Below are 21,024 nucleotides of genomic sequence, written 5' to 3' on the forward strand. Positions count from 1 at the left end.
AGGTATAATATCGTTCATTTTTTTTCGTTCTTCTTCCTCCAACGGAAATCCTTCTCGATTGACAGTCTCTTTGAACACGAAGGTCCTTGCACGATCCGCCCATTTCTCTACGCCTTGCATTTCTCTTTAAAGTCAGATGCTTTAGTTCAATCTGATCACAGAGTCCCTTGTAATTGGCTATCACAGCTTTCAGACAGTCAAATGCCTGTTGAAAGTCCGCTGTCCACTGAAAGTTTCGATGTTTCCTCAGCAAGTCCATCAGTAGAGCAGCTACGCTACAAAAATCTTTCACCAATGTTCGATCAAATCCACTCATGCCAGAAACGCATAATTTCCCTTCGTCCGAGGGTATTGGAAACTCCTCAAGGAAAGTGACTTGGGCTTTTCCACATTCACTTTTGGCTAGGTTTATCACCAAACCCGCCTCCTGAAGTCAATCGAATAACTCCATCAGATGCTTTAAATGGTCTTTCCATGTCTGACTAAAAATCACAAGATTGTCGATGTATACCGCACAATTGGGTAATCCTGAAACAACTTTGTTAGTTAACCGTTGAAATGTGGCTGGGGCGTTTTTCATGCCAAATGGCTTAACTTTGAACTGGTATATACCATCTAGAGTCACAAAAGCTGAAATCTCCTTCGCCCTTTCGGATAAAGGTACCTGCCAGTAATCTTTCAGTAAATCCAATTCGGAAATAAAAGCTGTCCCACTTTCTCAATGTAATCCTCCAAACGTGGGATAGGATAAGAGTCCATTCTTGTAACTGCATTAACCTTTCTATAGTCCATACACAACTGTTTGGTACCGTCCGGTTTAGGTACCATCACTATGGGTGAGCTCCATTGGCTGCAACCCACTTCAATTATGCCATTTTTAAGCATACTCTCAATCTCTCTGTTAACCTGTGCCAATTTTAAAAGGTTAAGTCTGTATGGATGTTGTTTGATTGGAACAGCATTTCCCACATCTACATCATGTATAGCCATTTCAGTACTTCCCAATTTATCTCTACAAACTTGCCCACGTGATATCAATAAATCTTTCGGGTCAGTCCGTTTTTCCTCTGGAAGGTAACTCAACAATTTATCCCAACTTTTAAGAACATCCTCATTTTCCAATTTAATTTGAGGTATGTCAAATTCACAGTCATCTGGATTTGGTTCGTCACTTTGAGTTAGAATCATTAAAACCTCCTCCTTTTTCTCTCCTTCCCTTTCAAAGTACCTTTTAAGCATATTCACATGACACACTCGGTGAGGTTTCCTTCTATCTGCTGTTGTTACCACATAATTCGTCTCACTTCATTTCCTTCCAATCTGATAAGGTCCACAAAACCTAGCTTTTAAAGGTTCACCTACCACTGGTAACAACACTAAAACTTTATCCCCACTGGCAAAACTACGAACTTTGGATTTCTTGTCCGCTACCCGTTTCATTGCATTTTGTGCAACTTTTAAATGTTGTCTAGCCAATTCACCTGCTCTATTTAATCGTTACCTAAAATTTGACAGGTAATCCAATAATGTAATTTCCAATTTCTCACTCACCAATTTTTCCTTAATCAATTTAAGTGGTCCTCTTACCTCATGACCAAAAATTAGTTCAAAAGGACTGAATTTGGTTGACTCATTTGTTGCATCCCTAATTGCAAACAGTACGAATGGAATTCCTTCATCCCAATCCTCTGGATAATCTTGACAGTACGCCCTCAACATTGTCTTTGATGTCTGATGCCACCTTTCTAACCCTCCCTGCGATTCTGGATGGTCTGCAGTTGATTTAAATTGTTTTATTCCTGAACTACCATAACTTCTTTGAATAACCTTGAGGTAAAATTTGATCCTTGATCCGATTGTATTTCTGTTGGTAGTCCATATTGAGGAAAGAATTTAAGTAACTCCTCCACAATCTTTTTAGCTGTAATATTACGTACTGGAATGGCTTCTGGAAACCTAGTATACACATCCATTATAGTCAAAAGATATTGATTCCCACTTTTCGTTTTAGGAAGCGGTCCTACGCAATCAATTAGGACCCTTGTAAAAGGTTCCTCAAATGCTGGAATGGGTATTAAGGGCGCTGGTTTTATCACTGCTTGAGGTTTCCCTATCACTTGACATGTGTGACATGATTGACAAAATTTAACTACATCTTTATGTAGTCCAGGCCAATAAAAATGTTTCTGGATTTTAGCTTGAGTTTTCCTTATTCCCAAATGACCTCCCACTGGTACCTCATGTGCAACGCGCAACACCTCCTTTCTATACCCTACCGGCAATACTACTTGATGAACTTCTGCCCACTTTTCATCCACCTGCATATGTACAGGTCTCCATTTTCTCATCAAGACATCATTTTTACGGTAATAACACTCTGGTATACTCTCAGATTCCTCTTCCGTATATGCTTTCTGATATATCCGTTTTATTTCTGCACCTTTCTGTTGTAACTCCGCCAATTTTCCTGAGTTAAAAATATCCGCCTCATCCTCCACCTGTTCTTGTTCTTTTTCAACCATCTGATCAAAAATCGTTTCTGATAATTGCACTTCAACTTCATCTTCACTCTTTGATTTCTCCTCTTGTCTTAACCTATGACTTTGCGACCTTGTTACTACACAATCCGGAAAAATCCCAGGATATTCATCCTTCAACACTTCAGTTGTTTGATTTTCCACTCGCTTATCAACCACAGAAGGCATCATTCCCACCTGCGATCCAGCTATATCATTACCCAAGATAAACTGTACTCCTGGACAAGATAGTTTATCTATTACTCGTACTACCACTTCACCACTCTTCACGGGACTTTCCAACCTTACCTTATATAATAGAACGCTACTCCTCTCACCCTGAATTCCACATATCACCACCTTTTCTGGCAACATTCTTCCCAAACTACATAATTCCTCATCTCTTACCATTAAAGATTGACTAGCCCCTGTATCTCTTAAAATTGTGACTTCTTTACCTGCTCCTCCTGATACACGAGTAAACTTTACCCACACAAGTAAATTCTTTAAAGACATCTGGCACCTTCTTAACAATTACTTCTTGAACAGGCTGTGCAATCGTTTGCACCTCCTTCGCTTCACTTGGGCTTTCCTTTACCACTCTAACAAACCCCACTGTCTTATCCTGTTTTACCACATCAGCCTTCCCAGTGCTTTTCTTCAACCACCAACACTGTGACTTTACATGGCCTAGTTTATTACAGTGAAACATCTGAAACTTTTCATTTCTTTTCCACCCTCCTGGATTTCTTTTTTAATCTGAGGCACACTCTCTTTATTGTCTCCCATCAGATCACCTTTACCTTTACCACTTGAGTATTTCTCATGTCCCCAGCTTCTATCCCTCACCGGCTGAAACTGATGTTGGAAACCAATCTTTGATTTATGAACTAATTCATAATCATCTGCCATTTCTGCTGCTAATCTCGCAGTTTTAACCCTCTGCTCTTCCACATGTGTTCTCACTACATCAGAAATTGAATTTTTAAACTCTTCCAAAAGTATAATTTCTCTGAGAGCTTCATACGTTTGGTCTATTTTCAAAGCCCTTATCCACCAATCAAAATTACTCTGAGCCTTTCAAACTCCATGTATGTTTGACCAAATTATTTCCTTAAATTTCTAAACCTTTGTCTGTAAGCTTCAGGCACTAGCTCAGATGCACTTAAGATGGATTTCTTCACCTCCTCATACGTTCCAGATACCTCCTCCGGTAGTGATGCAAACACTTCACTAGCTCTACCTACCAGCTTTGTTTGAACCAGTAACATCCACATGTCCTGTGGCCATTTCATTTATTTAGCTATCTTCTCAAATGAGAGCTAAATCTATCATAAACCGGGTATCCCACCCTCCCGCCTCGACTGTCATTATCAGTGGAACATAGGCCTTTCTAAATTGCCCTTAGTGTCCAAAATTGCCCTTAGTGTTGGGTGGGGTTACTGGGTTATGGGGATAGGGTGGAGGTGTGCGGTTGGGTAGGGTGCTCTTTGCAAGATCCAGTGCAGACTCGATGGGCCGAATGGCCTCCTTCTGCACTGTCAATTCTATGATCTATGATCTAAATGAAAAAGGCTTCCACTTTCCTCTCGTCAAACCTTGGCAATGCTTGGACATATTTAAATAGATTCCCACCAAGCCTTCGACTATGATGCTCTTTCTCACTATCCTCATCACTATCATCCAACTGTACGTTTCCCTTCATGTCTGCCAATTTTAACTGATTGTCATGTTTCATGGCCACTTTCTGAAGTTCAAACTCCCTCTCTTTATCTTTTTCCCTGATCTGTATCTCCCTTTCTTTTTCTTTTTGTTCTGCTAGGGCTATTCTTTCTTTTCTCCTTTCTTCTCTCTCCTTTTATTTTTCCTCTCTCTCTCTTTCGCCTTCTTTTTCCTCTCTCTCTCTCTCTCTCTCGTATTCAAGCCGCTTTAATTCTTTCTCATGTTCCATTTGTTTAATTTGCAACTGAATCTTTGTCATTTCCAATGAGTCAAACTCTATCTCAGGCAACTTTAAATGCTTAACCACCGCCATAATTACCTCATCTTTTCGCATTTTGTGAGGTAATGTTAACTGCAATGTTCTTGCCAAATCTAACAGTCTGCTTTTCGTTTCTGTCCGTAAGGTACCACGTGTGACATTCCCCACCCCCAAAAACGTCTGAGCCTCTGAAAGAGCCATTGTTCACAACACTCTCCCTACTTAAACTAAAACACCACACCGGAAAAGCAACAATCCTTCACTTTAAGTTCACAAAAGCCAATCCAATAGATAGACTTTTATCCCCCTCGAGCCCCCAATTGTTATGGGCAAGGCATTTTCAGAACGCCAAAATGTATCCTGGAGTTCAACCAAACTCTCCCTTTAATGTATTTGTTGCTTTTCGTAGCACACGGCTTGTTCCCTAGGTGTGGGATTACAATTATGGACACGTGGGTTTTTAAACACAAAACAATATTTCTTCCATGAACTCAACTTAAATCTTAAATAAACATTGGATCTCTTAACACTGCTTACTTCAAAGATAACGCTGAAAATATTGCAACAGCAAATAATTCCCCAAAATGTTCCTTCAAACTTCCAAGAGACTTAACACCTTTAAACAGAATCACATCAGGTTAAAGGTTTTACTATTATGAGTTTAAATCACCCAAATGATCCACAGATAGTCTTTCATGGCAGAGATCCAGCTCACTGCAAACACAGACACTCCAAAGCTCTTTTCAAACTGCAAAACTAAACTGCAAAATGGCTGACCTGACCTCAACTCCACCCACTCTCTGACATCACTGTTTTCTTAAAGGTACATTGCTTAAACATCCATGTCTTAAAGGTACTCTCACATGACAGTTCATAGAATAAACATTGTTTGGCTTTAAAAAATACTTTTCCATTTCTGCTGTCCCACACCTGTAGAGTGGGCCGTGTGCTCCCCATACCACAATCTATTAAAAGTTGGGGGTATCCCCCTCGAGCCCCCAATTTGTTATAGGCCAGGGTTTAGAGAACCCCAAACTGTATCATGGAGTTCACCTGACCCACACCTTTTAATAGATTAACAACCATTAATTCAAATGCAACCCCCAAAGACTACAACACTAAGTAATCCTTTAAGCTTTCCTTTTAACACCCATAAGACTTAAAAAAATAACCTTTAACAGAAGCACAGCAGGTTAAAGTCATGACTGAGAACATTTATAATTCTGAATTTACCAAATGATCAAGAGGTAGTAATTTCATGGCAGAGAGAACAGCAGTACACCTGCTTTGTCTGGCTTCAGCTCCAACACACTGAAAAACGAAACCAAAAGCAACACAGACACACCCAAGCTTTTCTCAAAGTGAAACTAAAAAGCAGAACCAGAGCTCAGCTCCACCCACACGCTGACATCACTGCAGTAACATGAGCAGCCAAACATTTCTTAAAGTGACATTCTCATGACAGGTGCGACCCTGCAGCCGTGTCCGGGGAACAGGGCCTCTCTCCTCTGCTCCAGTGCGTGCCGGAGCGGCTCGATGTCGCGCTCCTGGAACCTCGGCTCTGCGCGGCCATTTTGCCGGGACTCCGGCGCGGGCATCTTTTGTGCTGCGGCGCCGCGCAGCGTCAATGACGGGTGACGCCGTCGCGAATGGCGCCACGCCGCTGCTAGCCCCTTCCGGGTCGGAGGTTTTCCAACGTTTCGGTTGGCCCGACGCCGGAGTGGTTCGCGCCGTTTATGACGCCGGTGTCGGGACATTGCGCCAATCGTGGAGAATCCCACCCAGGGGGCGCAATTCTCCGTTCCAGCAGCTGAGTGCCGGCGCCAACGGAGAATCCGCTGGATCGGTGCGAACCCCTCACCGATTCCGGTACCGGTGAGGGGCTAGCACCGGCACCGCGTGGAACACCCGTGGATCGCGCAGAAAATGGTCCCAGGATGCGCACGCGCAGGGCTGACGGCCTGCACCGGCCGAGCCGAAAAACATGGCGCCGGCCATGCTGGAGCCCTCGCCAGCCAACCCCGACCCTGCAGCCCACCCCCTGGCCACCCCCCCCCCCTGCCCCCACGCCCCACCCCACTGCCATAGCAGCAGCCACCAGGTCAGCGGCACGCATCCCGGAGGAGTGTGGCCGTGCTGGACATAGGCTGCGGCCGGCATGCCGGGTTCCCGATCACACGTGGCCCGTGCCGTGGGGAAATCGACGGGCGGAGCATCGCGGACCGGCATCAAACCGGCGCCGGCCCCAATTCCGGCACCAGAATCCATTTGCCCGATCGCCGATCCCGATTTTGGTGTCGTGGTCCAGAGAATTAGGTCAATGTTCGGTCCTTAGACCTGCGTTCTGTAATCCAGTGCTCTTGGTGCCAGTGCTGAGCACTGCTCTGTAATCCAGTGCTCTTAGTGCCGGTGCTGAGCACTGCTCTGTAATCCAGTGCTCTTGGTGCCAGTGCTGAGCACTGCTCTGTAATCCAGTGCTCTTGGTGCCGGTGCTGAGCACTGCTCTGTAATCCAGTGCTCTTGGTGCCAGTGCTGAGCACTGCTCTGTAATCCAGTGCTCTTGGTGCCGGTGCTGAGCACTGCTCTGTAATACAGTGCTCTTGGTGCCAGTGCTGAGCACTGCTCTGTAATCCAGTGCTCTTGGTGCTGGTGCTGAGCACTGCTCTGTAATCCAGTGCTCTTGGTGCCAGTGCTGAGCACTGCTCTGTAATCCAGTGCTCTTGGTGCCGGTGCTGAGCACTGCTCTGTAATACAGTGCTCTTGGTGCCAGTGCTGAGCACTGCTCTGTAATCCAGTGCTCTTGGTGCCGGTGCTGAGCACTGCTCTGTAATCCAGTGCTCTTGGTGCCAGTGCTGAGCACTGCTCTGTAATCCAGTGCTCTTGGTGCCGGTGCTGAGCACTGCTCTGTAATACAGTGCTCTTGGTGCCAGTGCTGAGCACTGCTCTGTAATCCAGTGCTCTTGGTGCCGGTGCTGAGCACTGCTCTGCAATACAGTGCTCTTGGTGCCAATGCTGAGCACTGCTCTGTAATCCAGTGCTCTTGGTGCAGGTGCTGAGCACTGCTCTGTAATCCAGTGCTCTTGGTGCCAGTGTTGAGCACGGCTCTGTAATCCAGTGCTCTTGGTGACAGTGCTGATCACTGCTCTGTAATCCAGTGCTCTTGGTGCAGGTGCTGAGCACTGCTCTGTAACCCAGTGCTCTTGGTGCCAGTGCTGAGCACTGCTCTGCAATCCAGTGCTCTTGGTGCCAGTGCTGAGCGCTGCTCTGTAATCCAGTGCTTTTGGTGCCAGTGCTGAGCACCACTCTGTAATCCAGTGCTCTTGGTGCCAGTGCTGAGCGCTGCTCTGTAATCCAGTGCTCTTGGTGCCAGGTCTGAGCACTGCTCTGTAATCCAGTGCTCTTGGTGCCAGTGTTGAGCACGGCTGTGTAATCCAGTGCTCTTGGTGACAGTGCTGAGCACTGCTCTGTAATCCAGTGCTCTTGGTGCAGGTGCTGAGCACTGCTCTGTAATCCAGTGCTCTTGGTGCCAGTGCTGAGCACTGCTCTGTAATCCAGTGCTATTGGTGCCAGTGCTGAGCACTGCTCTGTAATCCAGTGCTCTTGGTGCAGGTGCTGAGCACTGCTCTGTAATCCAGTGCTCTTGGTGCCAGTGCTGAGCACAGCTCTGTAATCCAGTGCTCTTGGTGCCAGTGCTGAGCACTGCTCTGTAATCCAGTGCTCTTGGTGCCAGTGCTGAGCACTGCTCTGTAATCCAATGCTATTGGTGCCAGTGCTGAGCACTGCTCTGTAATCCAGTGCTCTTGCTGCCAGTGCTGAGTGCTGCACTGTAATCCAGTGCTCTTGGTGCCAGTGCTGAGCGCTGCTCTGTAATCCAGTGCTCTTGGTGCCAGTGCTGAGCGCCGCTCTGTAATCCAGTGCTCTTGGTGCCAGTGCTGAGCACTGCTCTGTAATCCAGTGCTCTTGGTGCCGGTGCTGAGCACTGCTCTGTAATACAGTGCTCTTGGTGCCAGTGCTGAGCACTGCTCTGTAATCCAGTGCTCTTGGTGCCGGTGCTGAGCACTGCTCTGTAATCCAGTGCTCTTGGTGCCAGTGCTGAGCACTGCTCTGTAATCCAGTGCTCTTGGTGCCGGTGCTGAGCACTGCTCTGTAATACAGTGCTCTTGGTGCCAGTGCTGAGCACTGCTCTGTAATCCAGTGCTCTTGGTGCTGGTGCTGAGCACTGCTCTGTAATCCAGTGCTCTTGGTGCCAGTGCTGAGCACTGCTCTGTAATCCAGTGCTCTTGGAGCCGGTGCTGAGCACTGCTCTGTAATCCAGTGCTCTTGGTGCCAGTGCTGAGCACTGCTCTGTAATCCAGTGCTCTTGGTGCCAGTGCTGAGCACTGCTCTGTAATCCAGTGCTCTTGGTGCCGGTGCTGAGCACTGCTCTGTAATCCAGTGCTCTTGGTGCCGGTGCTGAGCACTGCTCTGTAATACAGTGCTCTTGGTGCCAGTGCTGAGCACTGCTCTGTAATCCAGTGCTCTTGGTGCCGGTGCTGAGCACTCCTCTGTAATCCAGTGCTCTTGGTGCCAGTGCTGAGCACTGCTCTGTAATCCAGTGCTCTTGGTGCCCGTGCTGAGCACTGCTCTGTAATCCAGTGCTCTTGGTGCCAGTGCTGAGCACTGCTCTGTAATCCAGTGCTCTTGGTGCCGGTGCTGAGCACTGCTCTGTAATCCAGTGCTCTTGGTGCCAGTGCTGAGCACTGCTCTGTAATCCAATGCACTTGGTGCCAGTGCTGAGCACTGCTCTGTAATCCAGTGCTCTTGGTGCCAGTGCTGAGCGCTGCACTGTAATCCAGTGCTCTTGGTGCCAGTGCTGAGCGCTGCTCTGTAATCCAGTGCTCTTAGTGCCAGTGCTGAGCACTGCTCTGTAATCCAGTGCTCTTGGTGCCAGTGTTGAGCACGGCTCTGTAATCCAGTGCTCTTGGTGACAGTGCTGAGCACTGCTCTGTAATCCAGTGCTCTTGGTGCAGGTGCTGAGCACTGCTCTGTAATCCAGTGCTCTTGGTGCCAGTGCTGAGCACTGCTCTGTAATCCAGTACTATTGGTGCCAATGCTGAGCACTGCTCTGTAATCCAGTGCTCTTGGTGACAGTGCTGAGCACTGCTCTGTAATCCAGTGCTCTTGGTGCCAGTGCTGAGCACTGCACTGACAGAGGGAAGCCTGGCTGGATCAATTGTTCAGGACTGAGATGTCGAGACATTCCTTCGCTCAAAGGTTTTTGACTCAATGGAATTTTCCATCCCGAGGGTTTATGCTGCTCCATCATTGAATGTATTTCAGACGGATTTCTGGCCCCTCAGGGAATCATGGGATATGGGATCAGGATGGGGAGGTTGAGTTGTAGCCAAACATCAGCCATGTTTGTGGAACAGGCTGTAGGGACCATATTGTTTACTCCTGCCCCGATTACAAATGTTCTGGAGGGTCAGTACTGAGGGAGTGCAGCACTGTCAGAGGGTCAGTACTGAGGGAGTGCCGCACTGTCAGAGGGTCAGTACTGAGGGAGTGCTGCACTGTCAGAGGGTCAGTACTGAGGGAGCGCTGCACTGACAGAGGGTCAGTACTGAGGGAATGCTGCACTGTCAGGGGGCCAGTACTGAGGGAGTGCTGCACTGTCAGAGGGTCAGTATTGAAGGAGTGCCGCACTGTCAGAGGTTCAGTACTGAGGGAATGCTGCACTGTCAGGGGGCCAGTACTGAGGGAGTGCTGCACTGTCAGAGGGTCAGTATTGAAGGAGTGCCGCACTGTCAGAGGTTCAGTACTGAGGGAGTGCTGCACTGTCAGAGGGTCAGTACTGAGGGAGTGCCGCACTGTCAGAGGGTCAGTACTGAGGGAGTGCTGCACTGTCAGAGTGTCAGTACTGAGGGAGTGCTGCACTGTCAGAGGGTCAGTACTGAGGGAGTGCCGCACTGTCAGAGGGTCAGTACTGAGGGAGTGCTGCACTGTCAGAGTGTCAGTACTGAGGGAGTGCTGCACTGTCAGAGGGTCAGTACTGAGGGAGTGCTGCACTGTCAGAGGGTCAGTACTGAGGGAGTGCTGCACTGTCAGAGGGTCAGTACTGAGGGAGTGCTGTACTGTCAGAGGGTCAGTACTGAGGGAGTGCTGCACTGTCAGAGAGGCAATACTGAGGGAGTGCTGCACTGTCAGAGGGTCAGTACTGAGGGAGTGCTGTACTGTCAGAGGGTCAGTACTGAGGGAGTGCTGCATTGTCAGAGAGTCAGTACTGAGGGAGTGCTGCACTGTCAGAGCGTCAGTATTGAGGGAGTGCTGCACTGTCAGAGGGTCAGTACTGAGGGAGTGCTGCATTGTCAGAGGGTCAGTATTGAGGGAGTGCTGCATTGTCAGAGGGTGAGTACTGAGGGAGTGCTGCACTGTCAGAGGGTCAGTATTGAGGGAGTGATGCACTGTCAGAGGGTCAGTACTGAGGGAGTGCTGCACTGTCAGAGGGTCAGTACTGAGGGAGTGCTGCACTGTCAGAGGGTCAGTACTGAGGGAGTGCTGCACTGTCAGAGGGTCAGTACTGAGGGAGTGCTGCACTGTCAGAGGGTCAGTATTGAGGGAGTGCTGCACTGTCAGAGGGTCAGTACTGAGGGAGTGCTGCACTGTCAGAGGTCAGTACTGAGGGAGTGCTGCACTGTCAGAGGCTCAGTACTGAGAGAGTGCTGCACTGTCAGAGGGTCAGTAATGAGGGAGTGCTGCACTGTCAGAGGGTCAGTACTGAGGGAGTGCTGCACTGTCAGAGGGTCAGTACTGAGGAAGTGCTGCACTCTCAGAGGGTCAGTACTGAGGGAGTGCCGCACTGTCAGAGGTCAGTACTGAGGGAGTGCTGCACTGTCAGAGGGTCAGTACTGAGGGAGTGCTGCACTGTCGGAGGGTCAGTACTGAGGGAGTGCTGCACTGTCAGAGGGTCAGTACTGAGGAAGTGCTGCACTGTCAGAGGGTCAGTACTGAGGGAGAGCCGCACTGTCAGTGGTCAGTACTGAGGGAGTGCTGCACTGTCAGAGGGTCAGTACTGAGGGAGTGCTGCACTGTCAGAGGGTCAGGACTGAGAGAGTGCTGCACTGTCAGAGGGTCAGTACTGAGGGAGTGCTGCACTGTCAGAGGGTCAGTACTGAGGGAGTGCTGCACTGTCAGAGGGTCAGTACTGAGGGAGTGCTGCACTGTCAGAGGGTCAGTACTGAGGGAGTGCTGCACCGTCAGAGGGTCAGTCCTGAGGGAGTGCTGCACAGTCAGAGGGTCAGTACTGAGGGAGTGCTGCACTGTCAGAGGGTCAGTACTGAGGGAGTGCTGCACTGTCAGAGGGTCAGTGCTGAGGGAGTGCTGCACTGTCAGAGGGTCAGTACTGAGGGAGTGCTGCACTGTCAGAGGGTCAGTGCTGAGGGAGTGCCGCACTGTCAGAGGGTCAGTACTGAGGGAGTGCCGCACTGTCAGAGGGTCAGTACTGAAGGAGTGCTGCACTGTCAGAGGGTCAGTATTGAGGGAGTGCTGCACTGTCAGAGGGTCAGTACTGAGGGAGTGCCGCACTGTCAGAGGGTCAGTACTGAGAGAATGCTGCACTGTCAGAGGGTCAGTACTGAGGGAGTGCCGCACTGTCAGAGGGTCAGTACTGAGGGAGTGCTGCACTGTCAGAGGGTCAGTACTGAGAGAGTGCTGCACTGTCAGAGGGTCAGTACTGAGGGAGTGCTGCACTGTCAGAGGGACACTGACCCAAACATTCCTCCTGATAGATACTAGCCCAGCAATACCTTTTGAATAGTATGGATAGAAAATTGCAGAGTGATATATGTGGTGCATTAAGTTAATAAATGCCAGAGACCTTCCTGAGATACAAAACCTTCTCTTTCCAGCTGTTAAAGGAGTATACCCCAGCCTCCACTGGAACTTATAACTCGCCAGCAAGCTCCGTGATGTCATGGAATATCTGTCGCCTCACACCAGGAACCGATCTGGGCATAAAAGAAGGTAAGATAACCCCCCCCAACCCTGCCACCCAACCCCGCCCCATGCTGGTCTGGGTAGAGTGCAGCTCGGACTGGAGTGCATCTCGGACTCCCATCCTTGATGTTAATTGGGTTTTCCCGGGCACTGCCTGGCACGATTGTTAATTGGGTTTTCCCGGGCACTGCCTGGCACGGTTGTTAATTGGGATTTGCAGGGCGCTGCCTGGCACGGTTGTTAATTGGGTTTTGCAGGGCGGTGCCTGGCACGGTTGTTAATTGGGATTTGCAGGGTGCTGCCTGGCACGGTTGTTAATTGGGTTTTGCAGGGCGCTGCCTGGCACGGTTGTTAATTGGCTTTTGCAGGGCGCTGCCTGGCACGGTTGTTTATTGGGTTTTGCAGGGCGGTGCCTGGCACGGTTGTTAATTGGGTTTTGCAGGGCGCTGCCTGGCACGGTTGTTAATTGGGATTTGCAGGGCGCTGCTTGGCACGGTTGTTAATAGGGATTTGCAGGGCGCTGCATGGCACGGTTGTTAATTGGGATTTGCAGGGCACTGCCTGGCACGGTTGTTAATTGGGATTTGCATGGCGCTGCCTGGCATGTTTGTTAATTGGGATTTGCAGGGCGCTGCATGGCACTGTTGTTAATTGGGATTTGCAGGGCGCGGCCTGGCATGTTTGTTAATTGGGATTTGCAGGGCGCTGCCTGGCACTGTTGTTAATTGGGATTTGCAGGGCACTGCCTGGCACGGTTGTTAATTGGGTTTTGCAGGGCGCGGCCTGGCACGGTTGTTAATTGGGTTTTGCCGGGCGCTGCCTGGCACGGTTGTTAATTGGGTTTTGCAGGGCGCGGCCTGGCATGTTTGTTAATTGGGATTTGCAGGGCGCTGCCTGGCACTGTTGTTAATTGGGATTTGCAGGGCACTGCCTGGCACGGTTGTTAATTGGGTTTTGCAGGGCGCTGCCTGGCACGGTTGTTAATTGGGTTTTGCAGGGCGCGGCCTGGCACGGTTGTTAATTGGGTTTTGCCGGGCGCTGCCTGGCACGGTTGTTAATTGGGTTTTCCCGGGCACTGCCTGGCACGGTTGTTAATTGGGATTTGCAGGGTGCTGCCTGGCACGGTTGTTAAATGGGATTTGCAGGGCGCTGCCTGGCACGGTTGTTAATAGGGATTTCCAGGGCGCTGACTGGTACGGTTGTTAATTGGGTTTTGCAGGGTGCTGCCTGGCACGGTTGTTAATTGGGTTTTGCAGGGCACTGCCTGGCACGGTTGTTAATTGGGTTTTGCAGGGTGCTGCCTGGCACGGTTGTTAATTGGGTTTTGCAGGGCGCTGCCTGGCACGGTTGTTAATTGGGATTTGCAGGGCGCTGCCTGGCACGATTGTTAATTGGGTTTTGCAGGGCGCTGCCTGGCACGGTTGTTAATTTATGTTTTGCAGAGCGCTGCCTGGCACGGTTGTTAATTGGGTTTTGCAGGGCGCTGCCTGGCACGGTTGTTAATTGGGTTTTGCAGGGTGCTGCCTGGCACGGTTGTTAATTGGGTTTTGCAGGGCGGTGCCTGGCATGGTTGTTAATTGGGATTTGCAGGGCGCTGCCTGGCACGGTTGTTAATTGGGGTTTGCAGGGCGCTGCCTGGCACGGTTGTTAATGGGGTTTTGCAGGGCGCTGCCTGGCACGGTTGTTAATTGGGTTTTGCAGGGTGCTGCCTGGCACGGTTGTTAATTGGGTTTTGCAGGGCGGTGCCTGGCATGGTTGTTAATGGGGATTTGCAGGGCGCTGCCTGGCACGGTTGTTAATTGGGTTTTGCAGGGCGCTGCCTGGCACGGTTGTTAATTGGGTTTTGCAGGGCGCTGCCTGGCACGGTTGTTAATTGGGATTTGCAGGGCGCTGCCTGGCATGGTTGTTAATTGGGTTTTGCAGGGCACTGCCAGGCACGGTTGTTAATTGGGTTTTGCAGGGCACTGACTGGCACGGTTGTTAATTGGATTTTGCAGGACGCTGCCTGGCACGGTTGTTTATTGGGGTTTGCATCGTGCTGCCTGGCACGGTTGTTAATTGGGTTTTGCAGGGCGCTGCCTGGCACGGTTGTTAATTGGGTTTTGCAGGGCGCTGCCTGGCACGATTGTTAATTGGGTTTTGCAGGGCGCTGCCTGGCACGGTTGTTAATTGGGTTTTGCAGGGCGCTGCCTGGCACGGTTGTTAATTGGGTTTTGCAGGGCGCTGCCAGGCACGATTGTTAATTGGATTTTGCAGGGCGCTGCCTGGCACGATTGTTAATTGGGTTTTGCAGGGCGCTGCCTGGCACGATTGTTAATTAGGTTTTGCAGGGTGCTGCCTGGCACGATTGTTAATTGGGTTATGCAGGGCGCTGCCTGGCACGGTTGTTAATTGGGATTTGCAGGGCGCTGCCTGGCACGGTTGTTAATTGGGATTTGCAGGGCGCTGCCTGGCACGGTTGTTAATTGGGATTTGCAGGGCGCTGCCTGGCACGGTTGTTAATTGGGATTTGCAGGGCGCTGCCTGGCACGGTTGTTAATTGGGATTTGCAGGGCGCTGCCTGGCACGGTTGTTAATTGGGATTTGCAGGGCGCTGCCTGGCACGGTTGTTAATTGGGATTTGCAGGGTGCTGCCTGGCACGGTTGTTAATTGGGATTTGCAGGGTGCTGCCTGGCACGGTTGTTAATTGGGATTTGCAGGGCGCTGCCTGGCACAGTTGTTAATTGGGATTTGCAGGGCGCTGCCTGGCACGGTTGTTAATTGGGTTTTGCAGGGCGCTGCCTGGCACGGTTGTTAATTGGGTTTTGCAGGTCGCTGCCTGGCACGGTTGTTAATTGGGATTTGCAGGGCGCTGCCTGGCACGGTTGTTAATAGGGATATGCAGGGCGCTGCATGGCACGGTTGTTAATTGGGATTTGCAGGGCACTGCCTGGCACGGTTGTTAATTGGGATTTGCAGGGCGCTGCCTGGCACGATTGTTAATTTGGTTTTGCAGGGCGCTGCCTGGCACGGTTGTTAATTTATGTTTTGCAGGGCGCTGCCTGGCACGGTTGTTAATTGGGTTTTGCAGGGCGCTGCCTGGCACGGTTGTTAATTGGGTTTTGCAGGGCGCTGCCTGGCACGGTTGTTAATTGGGTTTTGCAGGGCGCTGCCAGGCACGATTGTTAATTGGATTTTGCAGGGCGCTGCCTGGCACGATTGTTAATTGGGATTTGCAGGGTGCTGCCTGGCACGGTTGTTAATTGGGATTTGCAGGGCGCTGCCTGGCACAGTTGTTAATTGGGATTTGCAGGGCGCTGCCTGGCACGGTTGTTAATTGGGTTTTGCAGAGCGCTGCCTGGCACGGTTGTTAATTGGATTTTGCAGGTCGCTGCCTGGCACGGTTGTTAATTGGGATTTGCAGGGCGCTGCCTGGCACGGTTGTTAATAGGGATATGCAGGGCGCTGCATGGCACGGTTGTTAATTGGGATTTGCAGGGCACTGCCTGGCACGGTTGTTAATTGGGATTTGCAGGGCGCTGCCTGGAACGGTTGTTAATTGGGTTTTGCAGGGCGCTGCCTGGCACGGTTGTTAATTGGGTTTTGCAGGGCGCTGCCTGGCACGGTTGTTAATTTATGTTTTGCAGGGTGCTGCCTGGCACCGTTGTTAATTTATGTTTTGCAGGGTGCTGCCTGGCACGGTTGTTAATTGCGATTTGCAGGGCGCTGCCTGGCACGGTTGTTAATTGGGTTTTGCAGGGCGCTGCCTGGCACGGTTGTTAATTGGGATTTGCAGGGCGCTGCCTGGCACGGTTGTTAATAGGGATTTGCAGGGCACTGCCTGGCACGGTTGTTAATTGGGATTTGCAGGGCGCTGCCTGGCACGATTGTTAATAGGGATATGCAGGGCGCTGCATGGCACGGTTGTTAATAGGGATTTGCAGGGCGCTGCCTGGCACGGTTGTTAATTGGGATTTGCAGGGCGCTGCCTGGCACGGTTGTTAATAGGGATATGCAGGGCGCTGCATGGCACGGTTGTTAATTGGGATTTGCAGGGCACTGCCTGGCACGGTTGTTAATTGGGATTTGCATGGCGCTGCCTGGCATGTTTGTTAATTGGGATTTGCAGGGCGCTGCATGGCACTGTTGTTTATTGGGATTTGCAGGGCGCGGCCTGGCATGTTTGTTAATTGGGATTTGCAGGGCACTGCCTGGCACTGTTGTTAATTGGGATTTGCAGGGCGCGGCCTGGCACGGTTGTTAATTGGGTTTTGCCGGGCGCTGCCTGGCACGGTTGTTAATTGGGTTTTCCCGGGCACTGCCTGGCACGGTTGTTAATAGGGATTTGCAGGGCGCTGCCTGGCACGGTTGTTAATAGGAATTTGCAGGGCGCTGCCTGGCACGGTTGTTAATTGGGATTTGCAGGGCGCTGCCTGGCACGGTTGTTAATAGGGATTTGCAGGGCGCTGCCTGGCACGATTGTTAATTGTGTTTTGCAGGGTGCTGCCTGGCACGGTTGTTAATTGGGATTTGCAGGGTGCTGCCTGGCACGGTTGTTAATTGGGATTTGCAGGGTGCTGCCTGGCACGATTGTTAATTTGGTTTTGCAGGGCGCTGCCTGGCATGGTTGTTAATTGGGTTTTGCAGGGTGCTGCCTGGCACGGTTGTTAATTGGGTTTTGCAGGGCGGTGCCTGGCACGGTTGTTAATTGGGATTTGCAGGGCGCTGCCTGGCATGGTTGTTAATTTGGTTTTGCAGGGTGCTGCCTTGCACGGTTGTTAATTGGATTTTGCAGGGCGCTGCCTGGCACGGTTGTTAATTGGGTTTTGCAGGGCACTGCCTGGCACGGTTGTTAATTGGGTTTTGCAGGGCACTGCCTGGCACAATTGTTAATTGGGATTTGCAGGGCGCTGCCTGGCACGGTTGTTAATTGGGTTTTGCAGGGCGCTGCCTGGCACGGTTGTTAATTGGATTTTGCAGGGCGCTGCCTGGCACGGTTGTTAATTGGGTTTTGCAGGGCACTGCCTGGCACGGTTGTTAATTGGGTTTTGCAGGGCACTGCCTGGCACAATTGTTAATTGGGATTTGCAGGGCGCTGCCTGGCACGGTTGTTAATTGGGATTTGCAGGGCGCTGCCTGGCACGGTTGTTAATTGGGTTTTGCAGGGCACTGCCTGGCACGGTTGTTAATTGGATTTTGCAGGGCGCTGCCTGGCACGGTTGTTAATTTGGTTTTGCAGGGCGCTGCCTGGCATGGTTGTTAATTGGGTTTTGCAGGGCACTGCCTGGCACGGTTGTTAATTGGATTTTGTAGGGCGCTGCCTTGCACAGTTGTTAATTGAGTTTTGCAGGACGCTGCCTGGCACGGTTGTTTATTGGGGTTTGCATCGTGCTGCCTGGCACGGTTGTTAATTTGGTTTTGCAGGGCGCTGCCTGGCACGATTATTAATTGGGTTTTGCAGGGCGCTGCCTGGCATGGTTGTTAATTGGGTTTTGCAGGGCGCTGCCTGGCACGGTTGTTAATTGGGTTTTGCAGGGCGCTGCCTGGCACGGTTGTTAATTGAGTTTTGCAGGGCGCTGCCTGGCACGATTGTTAATTGGGTTTTGCAGGGTGCTGCCTGGCACGGTTGTTAATTGGGTTTTGCAGGGCGCTGCCTGGCACGGTTGTTAATTGTGTTTTGCAGGGCGCTGCCTGGCACGGTTGTTAATTGGGTTTTGCAGGGCGCTGCCAGGCACGATTGTTAATTGGATTTTGCAGGGCGCTGCCTGGCACGATTGTTAATTGGGTTTTGCAGGGCGCTGCCTGGCACGATTGTTAATTGGGTTTTGCAGGGCGCTGCCTGGCACGATTGTTAATTGGGTTATGCAGGGCGCTGCCTGGCACGGTTGTTAATTGGGTTTTGCAGGGCGCTGCCTGGCACGGTTGTTAATTGGGTTTTGCAGGGCGCTGCCTGGCACGGTTGTTAATTGGGTTTTGCAGGGCGCTGCCTGGCACGGTTGTTAATTCGGTTTTGCTGGGCGCTGCCTGGCATGATTGTTAATTGGGATTTGCAGGGTGCTGCCTGGCATGGTTGTTAATTGGGTTTTGCAGGGCGCTGCCTGGCACGGTTGTTAATTGGGTTTTACAGGGCGCTGCCTGGAACGGTTGTTAATTGGGTTTTGCAGGGCGCTGCCTGGCACGGTTGTTAATTGGGATTTGCTGGGCGCTGCCTCGCATGGTTGTTAATTGGGATTTGCAGGGTGCTGCCTGGCACGGTTGTTAATTTGGTTTTGCAGGGCGCTGCCTGGCACGGTTGTTAATTGGATTTTGCAGGGCGCTGCCTGGCACGGTTGTTAATTGGGTTTTGCAGGGCGCTGCCTGGCACGGTTGTTAATTGGGTTTTGCAGGGCGCTGCCTGGCATGGTTGTTAATTGGGTTTTGCAGGGCGCTGCCTGGCACGGTTGTTAATTGGGATTTGCAGGGTGCTGCCTGGCACGGTTGTTAATTGGGTTTTGCAGGGTGCTGCCTGGCACGGTTGTTAATTGGGATTTGCAGGGTGCTGCCTGGCACGGTTGTTAATTGGGTTTTGCCGGGCGCTGCCTGGCACGGTTGTTAATTGGGTTTTCCCGGGCACTGCCTGGCACGGTTGTTAATAGGGATTTGCAGGGCGCTGCCTGGCACGGTTGTTAATAGGGATTTGCAGGGCGCTGCCTGGCACGGTTGTTAATTGGGATTTGCAGGGCGCTGCCTGGCACGGTTGTTAATAGGGATTTGCAGGGCGCTGCCTGGCACGATTGTTAATTGTGTTTTGCAGGGTGCTGCCTGGCACGGTTGTTAATTGGGATTTGCAGGGTGCTGCCTGGCACGGTTGTTAATTGGGATTTGCAGGGTGCTGCCTGGCACGATTGTTAATTTGGTTTTGCAGGGCGCTGCCTGGCATGGTTGTTAATTGGGTTTTGCAGGGTGCTGCCTGGCACGGTTGTTAATTGGGTTTTGCAGGGCGGTGCCTGGCACGGTTGTTAATTGGGATTTGCAGGGCGCTGCCTGGCATGGTTGTTAATTTGGTTTTGCAGGGTGCTGCCTTGCACGGTTGTTAATTGGATTTTGCAGGGCGCTGCCTGGCACGGTTGTTAATTGGGTTTTGCAGGGCACTGCCTGGCACGGTTGTTAATTGGGTTTTGCAGGGCACTGCCTGGCACAATTGTTAATTGGGATTTGCAGGGCGCTGCCTGGCACGGTTGTTAATTGGGTTTTGCAGGGCGCTGCCTGGCACGGTTGTTAATTGGATTTTGCAGGGCGCTGCCTGGCACGGTTGTTAATTGGGTTTTGCAGGGCACTGCCTGGCACGGTTGTTAATTGGGTTTTGCAGGGCACTGCCTGGCACAATTGTTAATTGGGATTTGCAGGGCGCTGCCTGGCACGGTTGTTAATTGGGATTTGCAGGGCGCTGCCTGGCACGGTTGTTAATTGGGTTTTGCAGGGCACTGCCTGGCACGGTTGTTAATTGGATTTTGCAGGGCGCTGCCTGGCACGGTTGTTAATTTGGTTTTGCAGGGCGCTGCCTGGCATGGTTGTTAATTGGGTTTTGCAGGGCACTGCCTGGCACGGTTGTTAATTGGATTTTGTAGGGCGCTGCCTTGCACAGTTGTTAATTGAGTTTTGCAGGACGCTGCCTGGCACGGTTGTTTATTGGGGTTTGCATCGTGCTGCCTGGCACGGTTGTTAATTGGGTTTTGCAGGGCGCTGCCTGGCACGATTGTTAATTGGGTTTTGCAGGGCGCTGCCTGGCATGGTTGTTAATTGGGTTTTGCAGGGCGCTGCCTGGCACGGTTGTTAATTCGGTTTTGCTGGGCGCTGCCTGGCATGATTGTTAATTGGGATTTGCAGGGTGCTGCCTGGCATGGTTGTTAATTGGGTTTTGCAGGGCGCTGCCTGGCACGGTTGTTAATTGGGTTTTACAGGGCGCTGCCTGGAACGGTTGTTAATTGGGTTTTGCAGGGCGCTGCCTGGCACGGTTGTTAATTGGGATTTGCAGGGCGCTGCCTGGCATGGTTGTTAATTGGGATTTGCAGGGTGCTGCCTGGCACGGTTGTTAATTAGGTTTTGCAGGGCGCTACCTGGCACGGTTGTTAATTGGATTTTGCAGGGCGCTGCCTGGCACGGTTGTTAATTGGGTTTTGCAGGGCGCTGCCTGGCACGGTTGTTAATTGGGTTTTGCAGGGCGCTGCCTGGCATGGTTGTTAATTGGGTTTTGCAGGGCGCTGCCTGGCACGGTTGTTAATTGGGATTTGCAGGGTGCTGCCTGGCACGGTTGTTAATTGGGTTTTGCAGGGTGCTGCCTGGCACGGTTGTTAATTGGGATTTGCAGGGTGCTGCCTGGCACGGTTGTTAATTGGGTTTTACAGGGTGCTGCCTGGCACGGTTGTTAATTGGGTTTTGCAGGGCGCTGCCTGGCACGGTTGTTAATTGGGTTTTGCAGTGTGCTGCCTGGCACGGTTGCTAATTGGGATTTGCACGGCGCTACCTGGCACGGTTGTTAATTGGGATTTGCAGGGCGCTGCCTGGCACGGTTGTTAATTGGGTTTTGCAGGGCG

The 21,024-nt window shown here is 51.1% G+C and overlaps 1 protein-coding gene across 1 annotated transcript in view; it reads left to right on the forward strand.

Annotated features, from left to right (window-relative positions):
* Positions 1-21,024, forward strand: part of LOC140387644 (uncharacterized) — a 152,824-nt gene that overhangs the window by 25,853 nt on the left and 105,947 nt on the right. Inside the window, exon 5 of the mRNA XM_072470841.1 lies at positions 12,384-12,498. Within this exon, the coding sequence (XP_072326942.1) occupies positions 12,384-12,498 (115 nt within the window). The remainder of the gene's footprint in view (positions 1-12,383; positions 12,499-21,024) is intronic.

Source organism: Scyliorhinus torazame, chromosome 13 (genome assembly GCF_047496885.1).
Source record: "Scyliorhinus torazame isolate Kashiwa2021f chromosome 13, sScyTor2.1, whole genome shotgun sequence".
Lineage (NCBI taxonomy): Eukaryota > Metazoa > Chordata > Chondrichthyes > Carcharhiniformes > Scyliorhinidae > Scyliorhinus > Scyliorhinus torazame.